The sequence below is a fragment of the Vombatus ursinus genome, unplaced genomic scaffold (assembly GCF_900497805.2).
Source record: "Vombatus ursinus unplaced genomic scaffold, bare-nosed wombat genome assembly UNPS02014786.1, whole genome shotgun sequence".
Lineage (NCBI taxonomy): Eukaryota > Metazoa > Chordata > Mammalia > Diprotodontia > Vombatidae > Vombatus > Vombatus ursinus.
This window is the reverse complement of record NW_020954564.1, coordinates 11,334,088-11,357,347: the sequence shown is the minus strand read 5'-3', so window position 1 is coordinate 11,357,347 and position 23,260 is coordinate 11,334,088. Positions and strand designations below refer to the sequence as shown.

General features: G+C 41.3%; 1 protein-coding gene across 1 annotated transcript in view; it reads right to left on the bottom strand.

Moving 5' to 3' along the window:
* The window catches only part of LOC114047086 (prostaglandin G/H synthase 1-like), a 48,637-nt gene extending 25,579 nt beyond the window's left edge, over positions 1–23,058 (bottom strand). Inside the window, exons 1-2 of the mRNA XM_027867797.1 lie at positions 22,933–23,058; positions 22,533–22,604 (exon numbers count right to left, since the gene is read on the bottom strand). Of these exons, the coding sequence (XP_027723598.1) occupies positions 22,533–22,604; positions 22,933–22,939 (79 nt within the window). The 5' untranslated portion in view covers positions 22,940–23,058. The remainder of the gene's footprint in view (positions 1–22,532; positions 22,605–22,932) is intronic.
* Between the last annotated feature and the right edge of the window lie 202 nt (positions 23,059–23,260).

Genomic DNA, 23,260 nt, shown 5'->3' with positions numbered 1-23,260 from the left:
CTAATCAGTTACAAAGACCTGTCTATTCTACCTCCAGATCATCTTACAAAACATGCCCTTCTCTTGACTCATACCACAATCACCTTAGTTTCAAGCCCTCTTCAGCACTCATGTGGATTACAATAGCTTTCTCCTAATAGGTCTCCCTAAGTCTAGCCTCTGCCCCTCTCCAATCCATCTTCTTCCCAACTGCCAAATTGATATTGCAAAAGCCCAGGTCTGACCACATCACTCCATAGCTCAAGAAGTTCTGGCGGCTTTAAGATAAAATACAAATTTCTTAGACTGACAGTTGCTGCCTTTCATAATTCAGCTCCAGGGTTATTACATAGTAATCTCTTTCACAAACTCTGTATTCTAACCAAATTAGCTTTCGTGTTGTTCCTAGTAATAATATGCCATCTCTCATCTCTGTGAGATGAGACTGACCTCCATGACTAGAATTAGGTCCTAAACCTTTCAGAACCCTAGCTCCCTTCAAGGACTAATTCCAATGCTACTTTCCTCAAGAGTCCTTTCTCAATTTTCCTGGTCATTAGTCTCCTCCACCCACCCCAATCATCCTTATTGTGTATGCGTGTGTGTATGTCTTTATATTTTGTATTTCTTATATGTGAACATGCTATATTCCCTTAATACAGGAGTCTTTGACCCTTTTTGGGTCTTGTGAAACCTATCGACCCCTTCTCAAAATGTTTTTAAATGCATAAAATAAAATATATTTAATTATTACAAAGGAAACCAATTACATTGAAATACAGTTATCAAATCACTGTCAAGTTATAGGAAAATAAATTCTCATCTCTATGTCTTTTTTTGGCCACCACAAATGTATGTATAACACTCTTACTTGAAATTAAATAAGGTTTTGTGAGATAAAATTTTAAAAAGAAATAGTTATCAAAATATTTTAAAAAGAAGTTCACAAACAGCAGGTGAAAAACCCCTGTCCCAGTAGAATGACAGTGCTCTTGGGGACAAAGGGATTGTCTTGCTTTTGAATTGATATACCCAGTGCCTAGTACAGTGCGTGGAACATAACAGGTCCTTAATAAATGCCTATTCATACATCAACATTATTGTCAGAGCTTAGGGTGCTCTAAGGTTTACAAACTGCATTTCACAAAACATTCCTGAAAGGAACCTGGGGGAATAATATTAATCCTGTTTTATAGATGGGGAAAATGAAGCTCATAAAGTCCACAGTTACACAGCCAGTAAGTGAAGAAAGTCAAGTGAGGTCAATAAGCATTTATTAAGTGCCTATCCTATAACCAGGCATTGTGCTAAGCACTGGAGATACAAAGAGAAAAACAGTCCCTGCCCCCAAGGAGCCCAAAGTCTAATGGAGGAGACAACGGGCAAACAGCTACGTACAAACAAGTCAGACACAGGATAAATTGGAGATAACTTCAGAAGGAAGGCACTCGGATTAAGGAGGACTGAGAAAGGCTTCTTGCAGAAAGGTGAGCCCTAGCTGGGACATTAGCTGAGACTTGAAGGATGACAGGGAAATCAAGAGGCAGACACGAAGAGGAAGAGCATTCCAGACATGAGGAACAAGGGCCAATAAAAATGCCCAGAGTCGGGAGATGGTGTGTCTTGTGTAAGTAATAGCGAGGAAGCTGATGTCATGGATCACAGGGTATATGGTGACGGGATGTCATAAGAAGATGGGAAAGGTAGGAGACTGAATTTGAACTTGAATCTTCTGACTACAAGACCACTACACTGCTCTGAGGAAGTGTGGGTTCAAGTCTGCCACATGCTAGCTATGAGACTTGGGTTAAGTCATTTTGCTGGTTTCTTGAGTAACATAATAAGTATTATAATCATAACAAAATCAATTATGCTATATTGATTATATTATTATATTTTCTTATATAAATTATATTTGCTATAATATATTTATTATAATAATTATAATTGTAATGAGTATTATAATACCTTTCTATCTACTTTATAGGAGTATTGTGAGGCTCTAATGAAAAAAGGGATACAAAAGTACATAGAAAAGTATAAAGCACCAATAGTAATGGAATCTAGTTATCATTAATTAGAAGGCAGCTACTGCTGAAAGAAATATGGTCTCTCTCCCTGAGGAAATCTTTACCTGAACTCTTGCCCAGCTCAGCCGACGCCATCAGCATTGTGTTCACTGTGGGATCGGCTCAGAGCAGAGAATTGCTGCAGCTGGATTTAAGGTCTGAGGCCCTGGGTTTGAAGCCTGTGGAAGCTCAGGCCAGTCACTTAATCTCTTTGGGCCTCAAGGCCTTCCTCTGCAAAATGAGGGGAATGGCCTCGGCAGTATCTAAGGTCCCATCCAGCTAAGGCACCAAAAGTAAAATGCTGACAATTGACACACTGTCTACTTTCAAGGAGCTCACATTCTACTACTGATGAACAATATCCTCTGGGCCTAAAAGGGCTGGCAGATGCGACTGTAGAGACACTGTCCATGATAAAAGAAAGGTCTTGGGATATGGAAGAGGTACCATAAGACTGGAAAATGGCAAATGTCCCAATTTAAAAAAAAAAGTCAAGCTTTTATTAGGAAAGAGAATAGAGTCTGCAAACTATAGCCCAGGAAGCTTGACCTCAATTCCTGGAAAAACTCTAGAATAGACCATTCAAATGATGGTTGGCAAACACCTAGAAAGGGGAGCCAGCATGGCTGGCCACATGAATTGCTTTCCTTCTTTGACAATATTACAAAACTAGTAGATAAAGGAGACACTCTGGATATAGTTTAGCAAGATTTTGGCAAAGCTTTTGATTAAGTTCTCATACTATTCTTGCAGAAAAGATGGAATGGTGGGGAGGGAAAAGAATCAGCATTTATTAAGTGCTTAATTAGTGCTACTGCACTAAGTGCTTTGCAAATATCTAATTTGATCCTGACCACAACCCTGGGAAGTAGGTGGTATGATGATCCCTATTTTACAGATAAGGAAACTGAAGTATGTAGAGGTTAAGTGATATGTCCAGTGTCACACAACTAGTAAGTGACTGAGGCTAAATTTGGACTCAGGTCTTCCTGACTCCAGACCCAGCACACTGTGCCACCTAGCTGCCTCAGGATGAAGAGACATGAACTAAAAATGATACTTCCAGATGGATTCAGAACTGGTTGGATGACCAGGATCAAAACGTTAATTGCTAATATTTCAATGTCAACGTGGAAGGAAGTCTCCAATGGAGAGTCCCAGGGATCTGTGCTTGGCCCTATGATGCTTAACATTTTTATCAATGATTTGATAAAGGCATGGATGTTATGCTCATCAGGTCTGCAGATGACACAAAACTGGGAGGGAGAGCTAACACAATGAATAACAGAATCAGGACCCAAAAAGGACATTAACAGGCTAGTACATTGGGATGATGCATGCACACAATAAGACAAAATTCAGCAGTGATAAATATAAAGTCCTGAACCTGGGTACAAAAAATCAACTTCACAATTATAAGATGTGGGGAGGCATCAGAACAATAATGATTATTCTGAAAATGATCTGAAGGATTAGTGCAGGTTCAATACAAATCAGCATTATGACAGGACAGCCTAAAATGCTAATTGGGTGTTGGACTAGACTAAGGGGGCATGTCTTCCAGAAGTAGTGAGGCGACAGTCCCACTGTACTCTGCCTTCATCAGACCTCATCTTTAGTATTGTGGTTCTGGGCACCACAGTCTCAGAAGGCCATTGATAAGCCAGAAAGTGTCCAGAGGAGGGCATCCAGGACAGTGAAAGACCTTGAGTCCATGTTATATGCACATTGGGTGAAGGAACTGGTGACATTTAACCTGTGGAAAAGAAGACTCAGAGGGAATGTAATAGCAGTTTTTAAAGGTTTTGAGGGTTGTTATAAGGAGGAGAGATGAAACTTGTTCTGGGAAGAACAGGAGAAACATTGCAACACCAAAGGGCAAAATGCCCCACCTCACCCTCCCAAAAAAAGGCAAGAAAGTGAAATCCAAAGACAATTACGCAGTGATAATGAAGGGTCTCAAGATCATACCATATAAGAATTGATTTAAGGAATTTGGGGTATTCAGCTCCAAGATAAGAAGACTTAAGGGGCACATCATAGTTACTTTCAAGTTTTTGGAGGACTGTCATGTGGTTCTTGGCCCCAAAGAGCAGCAGGTGGAAGCTGTTGGGCTTGATATAAGGAAATGCTTCCTAACAATGAGAGCTAGCCCAAAATAGAATGGGTTGCCTTGGGAGGTAATGAATTGGGTCTCCCCAAGTTTTCAAGAGAAAGGTAGATAGGACTTTTCCTGTCTAGCTACTGTTTGAGTGAGACAGAGGAGAAGCTTAGACCCTCCCCACGTGAGACTGACCTGTGGTCCATGAACACTGGCCTCCATTCTTTGCCTTTTGGTGTTTGTTCTTTCCTATTTTAGGGGAAAAGTGATGACTGTTGATATTGTGAGCTTCAACTAAGTCAGGAGCTAGACTCCAAAAAGATATTTGCCTGTAGTCAGATGGTGAAGGCCCAAATCATAAGGGCTACTCCAGCAGTAGAAATGCAGACTCATCTACTCATTAGCCATGCTGCATTTGGAAGTGAACTTAGGGGATGAACAGAGGAAACACTATGTAGAAACTGAGTCATGCCTTAGCCCACTTTCCCCAGGAACTGAGGTAGTACAGGGGAGTGTAGCCACAGGTGTGGACAGAAAAGAGGGGAGGGGCCAGTAACTATTTGGGCATTATTCTTCAGGAACAGGTTGATCATAGTGGTTTTGACGGTTTCTTTCCAATTCTGCCATTCTCCGAACCCACTGCATTCTGGTGTCTACCTCTGCAGGTCCCTGCCCAAGGTTTCCTTCAGGTCCCACTCCCTAGTCTCCCAAGGAAAACTACTTCCTCCAGTGCCTCTCAAAGCTGGCTCATGGCACCAAATGCCAGGAAACAACTGATAAGAGGCTACCCTGCAGCCTTTGGGGGCAGTCACTTCCTGCTGAGTCAGACCCAGGCCCACTGGGCAGGAGAAGGCAATGATTGGGGAGATGGGGCAGCAGAGAAGAGATATGGGGCAGAGCTGATGGAACAGAGGCAGCAGCCTGAGGCTGAGAGGACCTGGAAAGGAAGCTACCCCAAGCCATCTCCCACTCCATCTCGCCAGTTCAGGCTCTCTATCTAGCCTCAAGGAAACAGGAAACTGTAGTCAAGTCAGCTGAAGAGTTTACAAAGCCATTGCCTAATTTACTCTGGCTCTGGCCTCATTTTTATGATGCCCTGGGAGCAACACAGTGGAAATAATCCTGAACTGGGCAGCAAATTAGCCCTATCTCTGCTGTTACTTACTGAATGATGCTGGGAAATAACCTTATTTCTCAGGGTCTCATTCATCTGTAAAATGAGAGATCTAAACTAGGTGTTTTCTCAAGCCTTCTCACACTTTATGTCTTGAGATCCTTTGTGACTCTCACATTCTATTACTTTCATTTTTTTTTGTTTTTGTTTTTTAGGCAATTAGAGTTAAGTGACTTGCCCAGGGTCATACAACTAGTAAGTGTCAAGTCAAATCTGATCTGAGATCGGATTTGAACTCAGGTCCTCCTAACTTCAGGGCCGGTGCTCTATCCACTGTGCCACTTAACTGCCCCTACTTTCATTTTCTAAGACTAATTTTTCAAAGTATTTCAAACCCATTATCTATCTGATCTTCACAATACCTCTGCTAAGTAAACAAGTAAAGGTGTCATCATCCCATTTGACAGATGCTGAAACTGAGTGCCAAAAAGTTGAAGAGCTCAATTAAAATTCAGAGTGAATCAATGAAAGAACCCTGGGTCTCCTAACCTCCCATATACTGGGAAAAGAATTGGGGAATAAGCACTAAGCAACTACTATGTGCTAGGCATTGTGCTAAGGGCTTTGCAAATATCTCATTTGATCCTTACAACTCTGGGAGGAAGGTGCTTGTTATTATCATTCCTACTTTACAGCAGAGGAAATTGAGTCAGAAGATAAGTGACTTGCCTAGGATCACACAGCTAGTAAGTGTCTGAGGACCCATTTGAAATCAGATCTTCCTGACTTCAGGCCCAGTTCTCTAACCACTGTACTACCTAGATGCCTATAATAAGTTATTCATATAGACCTTTACAAATATTATGTCATTTTATCCTTACAACAACCTTGGAAGGCAGGTGTTATTGTTATCCCCATTTTACAGATAAGGAAACTAAGATTTAGAGAAGTTAAGTGACTGGCCCTAGGTTTGATCTCAGGTCTTCCTGCCTTTCTGTCCAGTGTTCTCTCCACTGCATTACCTAGCTGCCATTTATAGTGTCCTTTGTTGACACCATCTCACTCTCCCACCTCAGCACCCCCAAGTCTCAGGAAAAAGAGTTATGTGCAAAGGCATATTCTGTCAACACTGAGGCCAGATTGTCCTTCCTCTTCTCCTCTGTCCCTGTCTCTAACTTAATCTGTCTCTTCCCCCAGTCACAGTCCTGACTCTTTCTTCCTCCCGCCCATTCCTAAATGAGTGTTACCTCACTCAAAATAACACCCACTTCTCACCCTTTCTCCTCCCTTCTCCACTGCCACTCTCAGACCTTCCCTCCTGCCAGCTGTGACCCTAGCCTGCCACATCTGGAATTAAAGTTTTCTTTCATTGAAAGCAGTTGGGGAAATGACAGTCCCCCTCCAACCCCCAAGCAGAAAGAACAGTCATATGGCCAGAATACAGTGAAAAAGAAAGAGAAGGCATGCATGACAGGGTTCTGGCTTCTGGGAAGTCACTCTATTTTGACCCCCTCCCACCTCCTAAAACCCTAGCTGGGCACACCCAGTTCTGGCTGGCGCCACATTCTCACTGGATGGGGGGGAAGGGAGGGGTCAGAGAGGAAGGTGCAGGAGGGGAGGGAAGAAAGAGGCCAAGAAAACAGAACAAAAACACTTGGAAATTTTCAAGTGTGCAGTAAATCATAGGCTCTCAGACCAAGAAAGAACTTAAAAAGTCATTCTAACCATCCCCCTGGTTCCCATTCCCAGAGCCCCAAGAAATTCAGGAACAAACAACATATATGCCTATGTGATAAAGTGGGAAATTCACTAGCTTTGTAGTCAGAGAAGCTGGGTTAGAAGCCTACTCAGTATTGTCACTTAAAACAGCGATCTTGAACAAATCACTTCACCTCTGGGCCTCAGTTTCCTCATCTGTAAAAATTAAAGGATTGGACTACATTTGCCTAAGATCATAGATCATTACCTAAGATCACTGCTGTAGCGCTGTAAAGAACCTTATTGGACATTTCAGCCTAAGATCACTGCTGTAGCGCTGTAAAGAACCTTATTGGACATTTCAGCCAAACTCCTCATTTTACATTTAAGGGAACTGAGACCCAAAGAACTATGAAATGATTTGTCCAAGGTCATAAAGCAACTTAGTAGCAGATCTGGCGTAGACCCTGGGACTTGAATTATCAGCAGACTCAGGCTTCCTTCCTATTTTGCCAGGGTTAGGCAGATATTACATTGAGGTGATCATATCTAACCCATAGGGGACAGAAGAGATAGCCTGGAGTGTGGTTTGGGGGAGGGAATACTGGGGGGTTATGTGTGAATCCACTAACTTCTGGTTAATGATGGCAGAGGAGACTAGCTCTCACTTCCCTACTCTAGCAAAGATGTAAAAAGAGTATAAGACCAAATAATGCTCAAGAAATCCAAAGAAAAACTATAGTAAATGCTTTAATCCAGCCAGAAGCCTGTGGGCATTGGGAAAGAGGTCCTGACCAAAAAAAAAAAAAAAAAGCCAGTGAAAGTGAAGATAAGTCAAATGCCTTCAGCATAGACTGAAGATTCTCCAGGGGGCACCTGAAGACTGCAGCATTCTGTACTTTGGTTCAGGATGACTAGAGTGTTCAGATGAGAAAGCCCCAGGGTGGTAGGAAGCCCTCAGCATTCTGATGGTGAACGGCTCTCAGATCAGGGCACCCCAACGATGCTGGAAGTTCACAGTCAAGCCCTGAAGACTTCAGTGCTCTGAACTAAGTTGATCTAGGAGGGCTCTGAATGTATAGGAAACTGAGGTCAGGACCAAGCAGGACCCCACTACTCCATCTAACAGTGGAGATTGGGGCAGAGCCTGAACCTGATACAGTCTCAAATTAGGAAGTGAAACTGCAGACATGTGTAAATAGAAAAAGATATTGAATGCTATGAGGAGATAGTATAGATCCCAAAATGGTCCAAAAACAAACCCACGAGGAGAGAGTACTTCCACAACAATTACAAGCAGAGAGTCAGAGGGAGAAAAAATGTCTTAGCCCTAAGGACTAGAAAAATATATGGAAGAATTAAAGAATTAAGAGAGAAAATGAAATACAAGTAATATAAGAGCCCTAGGGGTAAGAATATAAAAAGCTTAGAAGAGAAGGTAGAAAACCAAAATAAGAAAGTCCTTAAATATTACAGTATACCAGGGGAAGCTTGGTGGCACAGCGAATAGAGCACCAGCCCTGGAGTCAGGAGGACCTGAGTTCAAATCCGATCTTAGACACAACACTTACTAGCTGTTGTGTGACTCTGGGCAAGTCACTTAACCCCAATTGCCTCACCAAAAAAATATATATATATTTATATTACAGTAGATCAAACTGAAATTACTGACTCCATAAAATAAAGGATGTCCCAAAATTTTAGTGCAGTTTTATGCTATTAAAGTTTAACATGTGACCATGTCACAGCTACTAACGTTTAAAACTGTACTCAGATTTTTTAGTTATTATTAATATTGTTAAGCTAATTGTTTTAAGTGATAAAAGCTTAATATGTGACCCTGTCATCATTATTATAGCTTAAAACTTCACTAAGATTTTTGGGACACCTTGTATGAGAACAAAATACAAATATTTTAAAAAGTGAAGAAAATGTAAGGTATTTACTATCAAAAATAACAGATCTGGTAAACAGGTCAAGGAAGGATGATTGAAGAATCATCTTATTCCCTGAAGACCATGATTTAAGAAAAAAAAGCTATATACTTTATTTCAAGAAATCATAGATGAAAACCAATAATACGTACTAGAATGAGAGTACAAAGTGAAAATAGAAAGAATTTACTGGACATCTCTTGAAGTAAACCTCAAAATGATAGTACTCAGGAATGTCATAGCCAAAATTGAAAGCTCCCAGGTTAAATTTAAAAATACTGCAGGAAGCTATAAAGAAGTTGTTCAAGTACTAAGGAACTGGAGTCAGGGTCATATAATACATGGCACTTACTACTATAAAGAAGAAAAAATCTAGAACTGTTCCATAAGGCAGAAGATAAGGGCTTACAATCAAGAATAACTTACCCTGAAAAAGAGTCTATATAAAAGAGGAAAAATAGACTTTTGGTAAAAACAGGTCAATTTCAAACATCCCAGAAGAAAAGACCAGATAGATATGAGCAGAAACTTTGAAATACAAATAAGTCAAGAGACACTTTGAAAAGTAAATTTATTGGAGCAATTGGAAGGAGCTAAATAATGATGGAGTTCTTACATTATAATAGGGAGAGAAGAAACAAGTGTCACTTTGGAACCCTAATGTCTCCAAGGGTCACAGAAGGGAGTTAAAAACAGAGGGCCTAGGGGTAATTTTATTTGGTTTCAAAGATCTTGGGAGAAGAAAGAAAAGGCAGGGGAAAGGAATATGTTTGGAAGAAAGGTGGAAGAAGAGGATAGAACTTAATATTTTTCATTATCAAGGTGCTTGAGAAGAAAAGTACAAAAAGATGGAAAAGGAGGTTAAGGGGAAGGGGCTTCACATGAACACCATTCTTATCTGAACTGTACATATGAAGGCTGAAAAGGCACAGTGTTTGGTGGAACAATACATTAAACTCAACAAAGAGACAGGAAGGGATAGGGAAGGGTGAAAGGAAATCCTAAAAGTAAAGTTATCTTGAAGAAGGAATCATCACCAAACAACAAACCTCAATTTCAAAGTATAGATCATTAAGGGAGAATTAAAATGAAGAAAATAAAGAGTAAGAACTAGTTATTGGTGTCTGGGCAAATGGAAGAGAAAATGGTCAGAAGAGCTGAAGGAAATCACTTCAATTATAGATCATAACTGTTGCTCACACTCCTTTTTCACCACTTTTTTTCTTTATAAAAGGTATGAGAATAAAGAAAGGGAAAACTAGAAGAGTATATGATGCAGGGAAATACATAATTAACAGTCATAACTGGGAATATGAATGGCATGAACTCACCCACAGCAAAGAAGGTAGAAGAACGGATTATAAAGCAGAAGCTTTATAGAAGAAACACACTTGAAACATAAAAGATTCACACAGATAAAAAATAAAGGACTGAATTCATCATGCTTCAAGTGACCAAAAAAATCAGGGGGAGCATTCATAATCTCAGACAAGGGAACTATAAAAATAGACATAGTTAAAAGAGAAAAACAGTGAAATCATATCACACTTAAAGGCACCATAAACAATAAAATCATATCAGAACTTAACATATGTGTATGTATATACATATATATGTATAAAAGAAATAGCTCAGCATCTACATATTAAGGGAAAAATGAATCAAATTATGGAGAGAAATAGTGAAACCATAATAGTTGGGGATCTTAACATGCCTTTTTCAGGTCTAGACAATTAACAAAAATATAAAAATTGAAAAGATAAAGACCCAAACAGAACTTTCGAGCACTTACATATGATAGATTTCTTGCAATTCTAAAGAAATAGAAAGGAACATAGACATTTCTCAGATGTTTATGACACCTTTACAAATGGTAGGGTATAAAATCTTCACAAACAAAGAAAAGCAAAGATAATAAACATATATCCCTTACTGACCAAAATACAATAAAAAAAGCATAATAAATAGTGGACCTTTGAAAAAAGGATTTAAATTAGAATGGAGAATAATTTAATGCTGAAGAATTGGTGGGTCAAAAACAAGTCATGCAAAGCATTGAGAACTTCAAATAACACTACAAAAATGAGGCTACATATCGAAATTTTTGAGAAACATTCACAATAGTTCTTTGGGGGAAATTTATATATCTAAAAACTTTTACTAATGAAAGAGAAGGAATAGATCAATGAATTAAGTATGCAACTAAACAAAAAAATAGAAAAGGAATGATTTTCTTAAGAAAACTAAACACCAAAATGAAAATTATAAAAAATCAAAGAAGAGATTAATAAAACTAAAGACAAAAGAGCCATAGAATTGTTAGGTAAAACAAGGAGCTATTAAAAAATAATAATTAAAATGGATAAACTATTAGCCAATTTGCTTTTTTTAACAGAGAAACAAAACTTAATTGCAAGTAACAAAAATGATAAAGTAGAATTACCAAAAAAGGAAAAGGAAAGGAATTGTTTGCCATATATACTAACAAAAGTTACAACGAACAAAACAAACATATTTACACAAGTATAAAACTCCCAATTTTTTTTACTTTATCTTTCAATTAAAAGACATTTATTTTCTCTCCTTTCTATCCTCTTCCCAATTTAAAGGAAAAAAAGAAAAGAAAAACAAAACTCTTATAATAAATGTGCATAATCAAACAAATTCTCACATTGTCCATGTCTATGTTGCATTTTCCATCTTGAATCCATCACATCTCTATCAGGATGGGTAACCTAGTTCATTATCAGCATGCTGGAATTAAGGTTGGTCATTGAATTGATCAGAGTCCTTAAATCTTTTAAAGTTGTTTGACTTTACAATATTGTTGTTATTATATAAGTTGTTCTCTTGGTTCTATTCACTTCTGCGTCAGTTCACACAAGACTTCCCAGATTTCTTTGAAATGATCTTTCATAAGTTTTATGGCACAATAAATTACATTTGTGTCATCTACCATTACATTCACATATTGTAATTTGTTCAGCCATTCTTCGATTGTTTCCAGTTCTTTATCATTATGAAAAGATCCATCCTAAATATTTTTGCAGATATAAGTCCTTTCTCCTTTCTCTTTTATATCTTTGGAGTATTTGGCTAGCAGAGGTGTCAGAGGATAAAATTAACAGACAAGAAATGGAGAAATTAAATAACATAATCAGAGGAAATGAAATTGAACAAGACATAAATGAATTCCCAAAGGAAAAAACCCAGGACCTAATACATTTACAAGTGGATTCTAACAAACATTTTTCAAAGAACAATAAATTCTAGCATCATATAAATTATTTGCAAATAGGAAAAGAAAAGATCCTACCAAATTTTTTCTATTGTACAACTATGGCCTTGATAACGAAATCATGGAGAGACAAAACAAAAAATGAAAACCATACACCAATATCCCTAATCAATATAGATGCAAACATATCGAATAAAATATTAAAAGAGAGGCTACATCAACATACAAGAAGATAAATACATTATTGCCACATTGGATTTATACTAGCAATAGAGGCTTAATTCAATATTAGGAAAACTATAAATATAATATGCCATATTAATAACAAAAACAATAAAAATCATATAATTACATAAATGGATTAAAAGCTTTTGATAAAGGAAAAAGTCTGTGCAGAAAGTTTCTCTGACATCCAAGATACAGATGGAGCTGATTCTAATATATAAAAGCAAGAGTCATTCCCCAACAGACATTAAATGGTCAAAGAATATGAAACAGGCAGTTCTCAAGAGAAGAAACCCATGCTATCAAAAACCATATGAAAAAATGCTCCAAACCAATAATGATAAGGAACAATTCAAATTAAAACAACTCTGAGATTCTACTTCACAACCACTAGATTAGCAAAGTTGACATGAAAAGGAAAATAATTGTTGGAGAAGTTGTGGAAGAACAGATATACTAATGCACTGTTGGTGAAATTGTGAAGTCAACTGATTCAGTCATTTTGGAAAGCAATTTGAAACTAAAAGTCACTGAACAGCGTATTATTAATCTACAGCTTTATTAACCTACAGCTATTAAGCCTAATCAGTGAATAGAGAAAAGAAAGTAGGAAAAGATATGTGCAAAATTATTTATAGCAGCACTTTTTGTGGTAGCAAAGAACTGGAAAAGAAGGAGGTACTGCTCATCAACTGGGAATGACTGAACAAATTATAAGTGCAGCAGCAAATAGATCACTGGGCCTAGAGTCAGGAAGATTCATCTTCCTGAATTCAAATCTGGCCTCCTAGCTGTATGATCCTAAGCAAGTAACTTAACCCTGTTTGCCTCATTTTCCTCATCTAAAATGATCTGGAGAAGGAAATGGCAAACCACTCCATTATTTTTGCCAGGAAAACTCCAAAAGGGTTCATGAAGAGTTGAACACAGCTAAAAAATACTGAACAACAATGAATAAATTATGGCATATGAATATAATGGAATAATAGTACATCATAAAAGAATTATGAAAGGGATGGATTCAGAGAAAATTAGGAAGAGTTAGGACACAATGACTACAATACTGTAAAGAAAAACAACTTGGAAAGACTTAAAAATTGATTGATGCAATGAGCAATACTTCTTTACAAGACCATGCTGCCTACCTCCTAAAGGGAGGTAATCAGCTCAGGATACTGAATGGGACATACATTTTTGCTCAAAGTGGACAGTAGATACCATACTTCTTTATTACAAGGAAGAGTTTGTTTTTAATTGTTGGGGAAGGAATAGGAGCTCAGGAGGAGAGCCAGGGGAGAAAGAATAACACTAATAAGGCTGGAAAGAAGGAAAGAAATAAAACTGTCATTGGGAAGTTTTTAAATGTATTTAACAAAAGGAAGTTCAGAGGAAGGGGCAAACAAAAAGACAACTTTGAAATTATTTCATTTATTCAGTTAAAAATATAAGCTGTATGTAATTGAGTCTCAGGTTCATATGTGAACCTCTTCTGCTCTTCTCTGAAGATGGAAATGTTCATGTTTGTTGGTGTATATCAAATTCAGAATAACAAAAAAGAAAAATGATTAAAAAGAAAAAAATAGTGAATCAGCCACCTAGGAACTTTAAGTGTTAATAACTTGCTAAGATGACATCATCATCTGTAAAATCTACATTCTAGAGGGTATATGTGATTTCTAAGGGTTTTCCACTTCTAAAATGTTATGTTCTAAAGTACCTTCTAGCTCTACATTCTAAAGTTTCTTTCAGCTTTTAAATTTATTCTCTGTGTCCTGACATTTTTGTTCTAACATCTTGTTTATATTCCATATCCCAAGGTCTTTTCCAGCTCTGACACTGTAAAGTCTCTTTCAGCTATAATAACCTACAAATCTATGGGGGTGGGGGAGAGGGACTGAAGAGGAGTGCTGGGTACACAGAATGAGGAGAAGGGGCAGATACAATAGCCATCCCCACCCCTAGACAGGGCCTCCATTCAAGGTCAGACAACCAGGTACAATGGGATGAACTCTGGTTCTAGAGTCAGAGGACCTGATGACTATTACCTGTACAACCTTCGGTTCGTTACCTAACCTCCTGGGCCTCAGTTTCCTTCTTCAGTAAATGAAAGCATTGGACTGGAGAGCCTCTGAGATCCCTTCCAACTTTCCTGATCTATAATCCTACAGTTTGTGGAAAGTAGGGGAGAGAAAAGAGAAGGGTCAATGGTCCAAGCCCTACCCTACCCCCAGACACACACAAAGCATGAGAAAATTATGCAAATAATTTTGCTTAATCCTTCAACTGCACAATGGGCATTGTTTGGTGTGAGCTAGGATGCTGACTGCATAGGAGGAGGTCTGTGAAGGGTTAGGGTCCTAAAGTGAAAGAACAATAATAATGATAACTCTCATTTCTCAAGCACATTCCTCATAACTTGTGAGGGAAGCAGGACAAGGATTATTGATCCCCATTTTATGGAGGAGAGCGAAGCTCAGTAACATTATGTGATGTTTTCTACAATGCACTTCTTGCAACCATTATTTCCATTTTACAGAGAAGACTAAGGTTCAAAGAGATGAAGGGACTAGGTGATCCAGACAGTGAGTGGCAGAGCTGGGACAGAAACCCAGGTCTTGGACCATAAGTCAAGGTACCCTCCTTTACCATGGCAACTCCATGAATTGATCAAATGCTGGAAGGAGCACTAGGCTGGGGAATCAAGAGGTTAGGGTTCTACTCACGGTTCTATCAATAATTAGATAGGCAACCTTGGGCAAGTCACTTCCTTCCTCTGAGCCTCAATTTCCCCATCTGTAATGTTACGGTGTCATGCTGGACAGTCTTCAAAAACTTGTCTCAGCTGTAACGTTTCAGAATTCCATGACAGCAGGCCTTAGAGGGGCAAGTCCTGGCATTATATTCTAGCCTAAGTATCTCCTATTACAACCCTTGAGGTCTGCTCCATGAAATCCAGTCATTGGGTTATCAGTGGGCTCAGGTCCCTGATACAAACCCACATTGTCCCAGCTTCCCAGCGTCCCCAGAAAGTCTAAGATTGCAACTGAGAGACTGAGGGAGAATAGACAAGCTTCTTCCCCACTCCATCCTGGCCCAATCACTCTACCTTCTCTGCTCTCCTCTTACTCTTAGTCCCCATCTCTTCATTTTTTCCTCTTCACTGTTGTCCCCTCCTGCTCTCCTCTCTCCTCTTTTTCACTCTCTCTTCTCCTCCCCCCTATTCTCCCTTCCCCTTATTTTCCTTTTTTTTTTTATTTTTTGCAATAAACATCAGGAGCTTCAGGACATTTAAAGGTCTCTTAGTCACAAGGTACACAGCTGAGGAGCTGTGAAATTTACCCCGGAAGGGCTCAAGGCACGGCATTTCCCCCAATTCCTTTCTCTACCCTGCCCCACACACACCTCCTATTCTCTCCAAAAGCTGTCTACAAGGCAGCAGTGATCTGTGTCTGGGGTAGAGCAGTGCTAGGAATTAGCATGAGGATAAAGCCAGGACAGCTGTCAGGGGCTCCCTTGAGACCTCCTTATCCCACATGGTCTGGCTTTGACTTTCCCCTCATTCTCACTTTTTCCCAGAGGACCCAGCTTAACAGATGAGGAGATTCCAGGATCTCTGAAAACCCTGACTGGTGGAAATGACTTTAGACGGTCATATTGTTCATTTCCCTGTCTTCAGGAACAACCCACACATTCCTGTTATACTGAACAAATGAATACAGAAGAACCCCAGATTGGCTCCATGGACCTAAGCCTGGAACTCAATTCTAACAGAGTTCTTCCCAAGTTTTCGTTCTGGATTTCTTCTTGGGATGGGGGAGGGATTGAGCAGTGGCCACCCTTCATCACCAGCCTGGAAGGGAGAGATGCTCTTTTCATGGTAAATGGCTATTAAAGAAAGGGGATAGGTGGGCATCAGCCCAGGGCTCCTCCACATACCATTCCTCACTTAGGAAGGACTTCCTCCTATCTAACCTAAAGCCCTCACTCTGTCTCTGAAGTCTATTTCTTTCTTTCTTCATTTGGACTTGACAACACCTGCTGGAGTAAGAGCCCAGACCAGGGTCTCAGAAACATTTGCTCAATGTCTGGCTAGCCCTCCTCCTCTATTACATTTAGGAATTGGACTAAATGACCTATAGACTCCATGCCAACAAACACTCTTTGTTCCAAGATTTTCAAAAGTTCTGGCATTCTGTGTTCTAAGGTCCTTCCCAAGTTCTAACATTTGAATTTCACTTCCAACTCTGCCATCCTTTAATCCAGTGTCTCATCTTACTCTAACAAATATCATTCTAGAAAAAAAAGCCTATGGTCTTCTCTGTTTTCAGCTCACCCTATTGTTGTTCCTTCAAGCTTTCCTATCTGAACTCCCCTCCCCATCCCTGGGGCACCAAAAAACTCTCTCTGAGCTCAAACTGCATAGCTGAACATGGACTTGCTGGGGTTCAAGTCTCCTCTAGTTAGGTGCATGTAATTCAGGGCAGGGAGAGGAGAGGCCTCTGTGGGGAGTAAAGAAGGAGTAATACCCAGTCTTGGATAAGGTGGGGAGAGGCTTGGGTTTGCTTTTCCATAGTCTGCTAAGAATAATATTTAGAGAAGTTTGCTAAAGTCCCGTTCCAAAGATATTGAAATAGCATAAACAAGAGATGCTAGATTCCTCTTGGGGGGTGGGGTGGAAGGGGGTGTGTCTAACTTACCTAATCCCTCCAACTGGCCAGGCTATTCAGACAAGGCCTGTAATCGTCAGCAAACAATCCACAGCTGTTCAGCATACCCTGTCTCCAAATAACTGGAGCACCAGTTGGATGGGAGTGAGGGGAAGGTGAGGGGGAGGGGCCCGCAAGGAACCCTAATCTTGCCTCCTTCCTCCTTCCCTCCATATGAAAACTGGAATGAGAAAAGGCTGGGGGCAGTGAAAGCTGGATAGAATGCAGCCACAGCCTGCATACAGTCTGTAAGTGGGGGTCCTTGGGATGGGCAGGGCTGGCAGTCATCCCACATTCTTTCCCCATGGGCACCAGCCCAAGAAACACCTGGACTTTGCCTGGGTCTCTCCCCATCCTGATAGCTTCTGTCCATGGGAACCCAGAATAATAATATGGTCAAGAGGCTTCACCCCCATCCCCACCCCTCCACACACAAGCATGCACACTGTGGCCTTTTCCCAGTTCCTGGCTCCACTGGGATGAGGGTGGAAAGGTTTAGAGCCCAGGGGGGCTCCAGGATCCCACCCTCACCCAGTGTTCCACTCTTCTCTCCTGCCCTATGAGCAGAAGATTTTCCAAAAAAGATTTCCCAACCCCAACCCAAGAATTTTAGTACCTCTTCTGTGGGCAGATATAGCAATTCTAGGCACTACATACCTCACTTAAAATGTGAGGGCCAGTCCTCCCATAAGCAAATACAATACTATCTCACTGTACTAAAAAGCCCGAAGGGTTTGCTTTTCTCTGAGTGAACAAATTCATCCTGCTATAGTATATGTCTTCACAAAGTGAAGATTGGACCATATTGGCACAGGAATTATGGCGCAGTGCTGGCTTTAGAGTCAGAAGGACCTGGGTTTGAATCCTGGCTCTGACGCTGACTAGCTTGAGCACTTTCTGCTTTGGGATTCAACTTCCTCCTCTCTAATATGAAGGAGCTAGACTAGAGGGCCTGAGTCAAGAAGTATTTATGAAGCACCTACGTGCCAGGAGCTATGCTAAATAAATGCTGGGGGTGCAATGAAAAGCAGAGGGAGAACATTCTGCCTCAGGAGGATGGGAGTAGGGGTCTAGTGTAGACTAAGACCCCCTAGGGATTCAATGCTAAGCACTGTGGGGGGAGGCATTCAGGATCCTAGCCCCCAAAGTTGCTTTTTGGGAAAACAAGACTCCCACACATGAAAAATTAACTCCGTCTCCTCCTCTTCCACTCCAATGCCTCCACCCAGAGCCCAGGTCCTCCTCACTTCATGCAGGAGTAATTTGTTCTTCCTCCTTCCAGCTGCTTAGAGTGGCCTTCAAGGCCTTCCCTAATCTGGCTTCTACTTCTCTTTCCACCTTACTTATCATCCCCTCCCTTCCACATACTCCATGTCCCAGCCAAGCTGAGCTAAGCAGCTCCACAAACACACCATTGAATTTTCTGGTTCCATGCTATGGCTCACCCTGTTCCCCCTAACCAGCATGTTCTCTCCCTCCCCTCTGTCTATGCAAATCCATCTACCGATTCACAGAATAGTGAATGCTAGAGCTAGAAGCAATATGAGAACATATGCTAGTCTATGTTACATAATGAAACCTAGAACACTGGCCCCTGAGGAGACCTTAGAGATCTCGTCATCTAACCTCCCAATTTTGCGGATGAAGAAATCGAGTCCTACTGAGGGGCCATAGGTCATACAAGTCACTCTCCAAATTGAAGCTCCTAGGAGAAAGATATCCTTAGACCCCTTATATCAATCCATCAACAAGCATTTATTAAGGGGCAGTTAGGTGGCGCAGTAGATAGAACACCAGCCCTGGAGTCAAGAGGACTTGAATTCAAATCTGGCCTCAGACACTTGACATTTATTAGCTGTGTGACCCTAGGCAAGTCACTTAATCCCATTGCCTAGCCAAAAAAAAAAAAAAAAAAACCCAAGCATTTATTAAGTACTTACTATGTGCCAAGCACTTTGCTAAGTACTTGAAGATACAAGGACAAAAACATAACAGTCCCTGCCCTCAAAGACCTTACATTCTACAGAGAGAAACAATATGCATTCACCTAAATAAATACAAAGTAATGGGGGATAGGTGGAAGGGGGGGGTGTTGCCTAGCATCTGGGGACGGGGGCTCAGGAAAGGAATCATGAAGAAGTTGATTTTTTAATTGAGCCCTGAAAGGAAGCAGGGATTCCAAGAGCTGGAGAAAAAAGGTAGTGAATTCCAGGCATGAAGGGCCAGCCTATACAAAGGCCCAGAGACGGGAGATGGCATGTTATGGCCAACACATAACAAGTAGACTAGTTTGGCTAGAACACAGTGCATGATGGAGATTAATACATAATATCCCTGGAAAGATCAGATGTAGCCAGACCATGACAGGCTTTGGAGGCTAAGCAGAAGAGTTCATATTTTATTCTCAGGGCAATGGAGAGTCACCAGGGCTTTTTGAGTTGGGAAATATAGTGGATGGATTATCAAGGGGAGAGACTAGAAGCAAGGAGAACAATTAGGAGGCTGTTTTGATAGTCTGCCTAAGAAGGGATAGGGCCTGAATTAAGATAGTTATGGTATAGGCAATAAGGAGGAGAGAGAGGAAAGAGAATTTGGGGATTGTAGGGGGAGGTCGTTGAACTGATCAAGACTTGGCTGATAGGATTTGGGGAGAGAGTAAAGAGTTGAATATGACTCATCACCTAGTACAGGATCTTAAAAGTTGAAGCCTGAATAAAAACGTGTTGCATGAGAGCACAGAGGCAAAGAAACCCGAGTTCTAATCTCTAACTTGTTATGGGACCCTGGGCAAGTCATCTACCCTCCCTGGACCACCTCCAAAAGCTAGGAGGCTTAAAGGCATGGAGTGAAAGGGCTCCACATACTGCAGGGGTGCCCAACATCCCTCTGCCTCAAGGCAATAGGGGGTGGATTGGAAATTGTCAAATTGAATCGCTGAACATGGAATGTTAGAGCCATAAGAACCTTAGAGCAGAGACCAAAGTACTTCCCCCAGTTTCCCCATACATGTATAAAATTCCCCATATTCCCCATATATGTACAAAATGAGAATAAAAACAGTTGCTCTTTGATGTCTAAAATTCCTTCCAACTCTAAGTTCTCTGATCCTGGGATTTCCTGGAACCCAAATTGGGGAGACTGGCTATGAGGCACACAGCCCAGACTCCCGGGCCCAGAGCTGCTTCACCTAACACCAAAGGGAAGGAGATTCTGAGCCTGCCTCTTCCTACATCATCCTCAGAATGATGAAACTTAGGATCCCTAGTAAAGGCAAGAAAGCATCAGAAAGTGAGATGAGGTGAAAGGGGGGAGAGTCTCTGGGCCCAGTGGTTTTGATAAAGTCAATGGGAAAGCTCATAGTATTTTAAATCTGAATGGGGGTTTAGAACTCACTTGTAGGACCACTGGCAAGTCGCAGACTCTCTGAGACTCAGTTTCCTCATCTATACAATGGGAACAATAATACTTATATTAACTACCTCACAGGATTGTTTCAAGGGGCTCCCTTCCTTTTAATTGAAGAGTTCCTATCTTCGCATTTTGGATCTGGTTTCCAATCCACATTTTGCACCTTATTGATCCAGGCCTCAGTTTCCTCATCTGTAAAATGAGGGAGTAGGGCTAGATGAGCTCTGCTCTAATTCTAAGATTCCTCCCAGTTTTAAATGTTTGCTCTTACAATCTGATGAACACAAAATATTACAGCCAGAAAGGATCTTACAGATCATCCAAACCAATTACATTACGATGAGGGAAAATGAGGCCCAGAGAGATGAGATTTGTCCAAAATTCACAGACCTTGTAAGTGGCAGAGCTGGGGTTCAAACCCTGGTCAACCAACTCTTAGATGTCTCTTTCCACGAAAGACCACATGCTACCTTTTCAAAAGCAAAAGAACCCCTAGGTATGAACCAGGAATGCTCAGGCAGCTGGGTAAAATGGTTTGAAGGCTATACCTGAAGTCAGGAAGACCCAAGTTCAAATCCTACCTCAGACACTCCCTAGCTTTCTGAACCTGAGCAAGTCACTTAACCTCTGTTTGCCTCAGTTTCCTCATCTGTAAAATGAGGATAACAACAGTACCTACCTTATAGGGTTGTTAAGAGGATGTTATAAGATAATATTTGTAAAGGACTTTGCAAACCTTAAAGTGCTATACAAATATTATTATATCATGAGAGGAAGCAAAATGTCCCATAGGCCCTCAGATGTGAGTAGGAACCCCAGGTGTATATATACCAGCATCTGGAAAACTTCGTTGGGCTACTGATTTCACAGAGGAAAACATCAAGTCAAACCCAAATATAACCAGGTACCAATAACACACCAGAAAGGCATTCAATTCACTAAATCATTTTGGATAGAGAGAAGAGGAGAGAGGAGTATATGAGAATGAAAAGGTAGAGACTAAGGAATGGCAGGTCAGAGGCTAAGAGATCAGTAGTCTCCCTCATTTCCTTTCCTTCATTTCCATGATGGGAGATGGGGAGGGAGTCCTCAGGGTATACTAAGGTGACACCACTCTCTCTCTCCTTCTGCGCAGAGTTGGGAAGAGATAGAGAAGGGAAACATTCTCTCTAGCCCCTCTCTGTCTGTATCTTCTTCCCTCATCCCATTTCTCTGGAGCCCACCTCTTCTTTGGTAGCAGGAAACAACCCCACCAGTGGACAATGCCTGCAAATGGAAGGGTCAGAGGCAACTTCTTGGTGGGGTGGTGAGGAGGAGGAAGCGGGGAAGGGGGAGAGAGGAAGAGAGAGAAGGTGGGGAAAGTGAAGTGAGAGGAAGTTTCTTCTAACTGAGCCACTGCCCCTCAAACCAGCCTCCCTGGGAAACAGGGTAAGTTTAGCCCAACTCAGACATGGCCCATCCTCCTTAGGCACTGCCTCCCTTCCCCCTAGACATTAGGATATAGAGTGTTAAACTTGGAAGGGACCTTAGAACTAGAATATTAGATCTAGAAGAGTCTTAAACATAAAATTACTGAAATTAGAACACAGAATGTGAGAGCTGGAAAATTCCTTAGAACGGAGAACATTGGATCTGGAAGAGCCTTAAAATATAACATTATGGAAATTAGAACACAGAATGTGAGAGCTGGAAAATTCCTTAGAACACTGAAACAGAGAACATAGAATACTGAAACTCCCTGTTTTACAGATGAGGAAACTGAGATCTAGAGAAGTGACTTTCCAGCTGATGATTGCTCTCCCAGCCATGAAGAAGGAGGAGGGAGGAGTTGGAGATGGGCACAAATGGTTCCAATAGGGCAAATCCACAACAGACTTCCTCTTCCTGACTCCTGACACCAGAATGGACCACTAGAACCCTTCCTTTCTCCCAGACCCTCAGAATTTGCAGAGCCCCAAATGGAGACCCTCCTGACCCTTTCCCAAATTCCCAGATGCATCAACAGGCAGACTTCCCCACCCCCAGGTTCGTGGCAGGGGAATGCCCAGAAGGAGCCCTACCTGTAGCAGGGGTCCCTGCAGCAGGAGACACAGTTTGCAGGAATAGCAACAGACTGAGTGAGAGATGCGGCCCTGGGAAGGAAAGAGGTGAGAAAGGTCAGGATGGGGAGAAGAGGACAAGTGGGGAATGGAAATAAAGAAAATGAGATAAATAGGAGATGGGGCAGCAAAAGAGAACTCAAGAATGGAAGGAAAGAAAAAGGGAAAGGAGACAACAATGGGGGGGCCAAGATGACATGAGGAGGGAGGGAATAAAAGGAAAGGGGAGAGAGAAATAGAAGAGGGGAAGGAGAGGCAAGAGGAAGAAGGGAAGAGTAAGGGAAAGGGGAGGGCGGGGAAGATAAGTGAGGAGACAGAGGAGCCCCGGCTGGGAGCAATAATCTGACCTAACCGAACTCACAGCTCATGGTGGGCAGAGGGAGTTTAACAAAGCCTAGACGCTGGCAGGCAGCCGGCCTCCGTCCGCTCGGTGCCAGGAGCCCTGACCAGTGCGGGCTCCAGCCTCTTGTAGCACTGGGCTGCCTGTCTCGGCTCCTCCCAGTGTTTCTCCTCGCACTCCTGCTCTCTAAACCTCCAGCCAGCCCCGCCCTCTAGGACAAGGGGGGGTAGAGGGAGGGATGAATGGGGCCCCATGGGGTCCTGCAGTCATCGGGGAATCTGTGGAGCGGTTTCCTGGACTTTTAGAATAGTAGACTCACATAAAATGAAAGGAAGCCGCAAATGCAAAC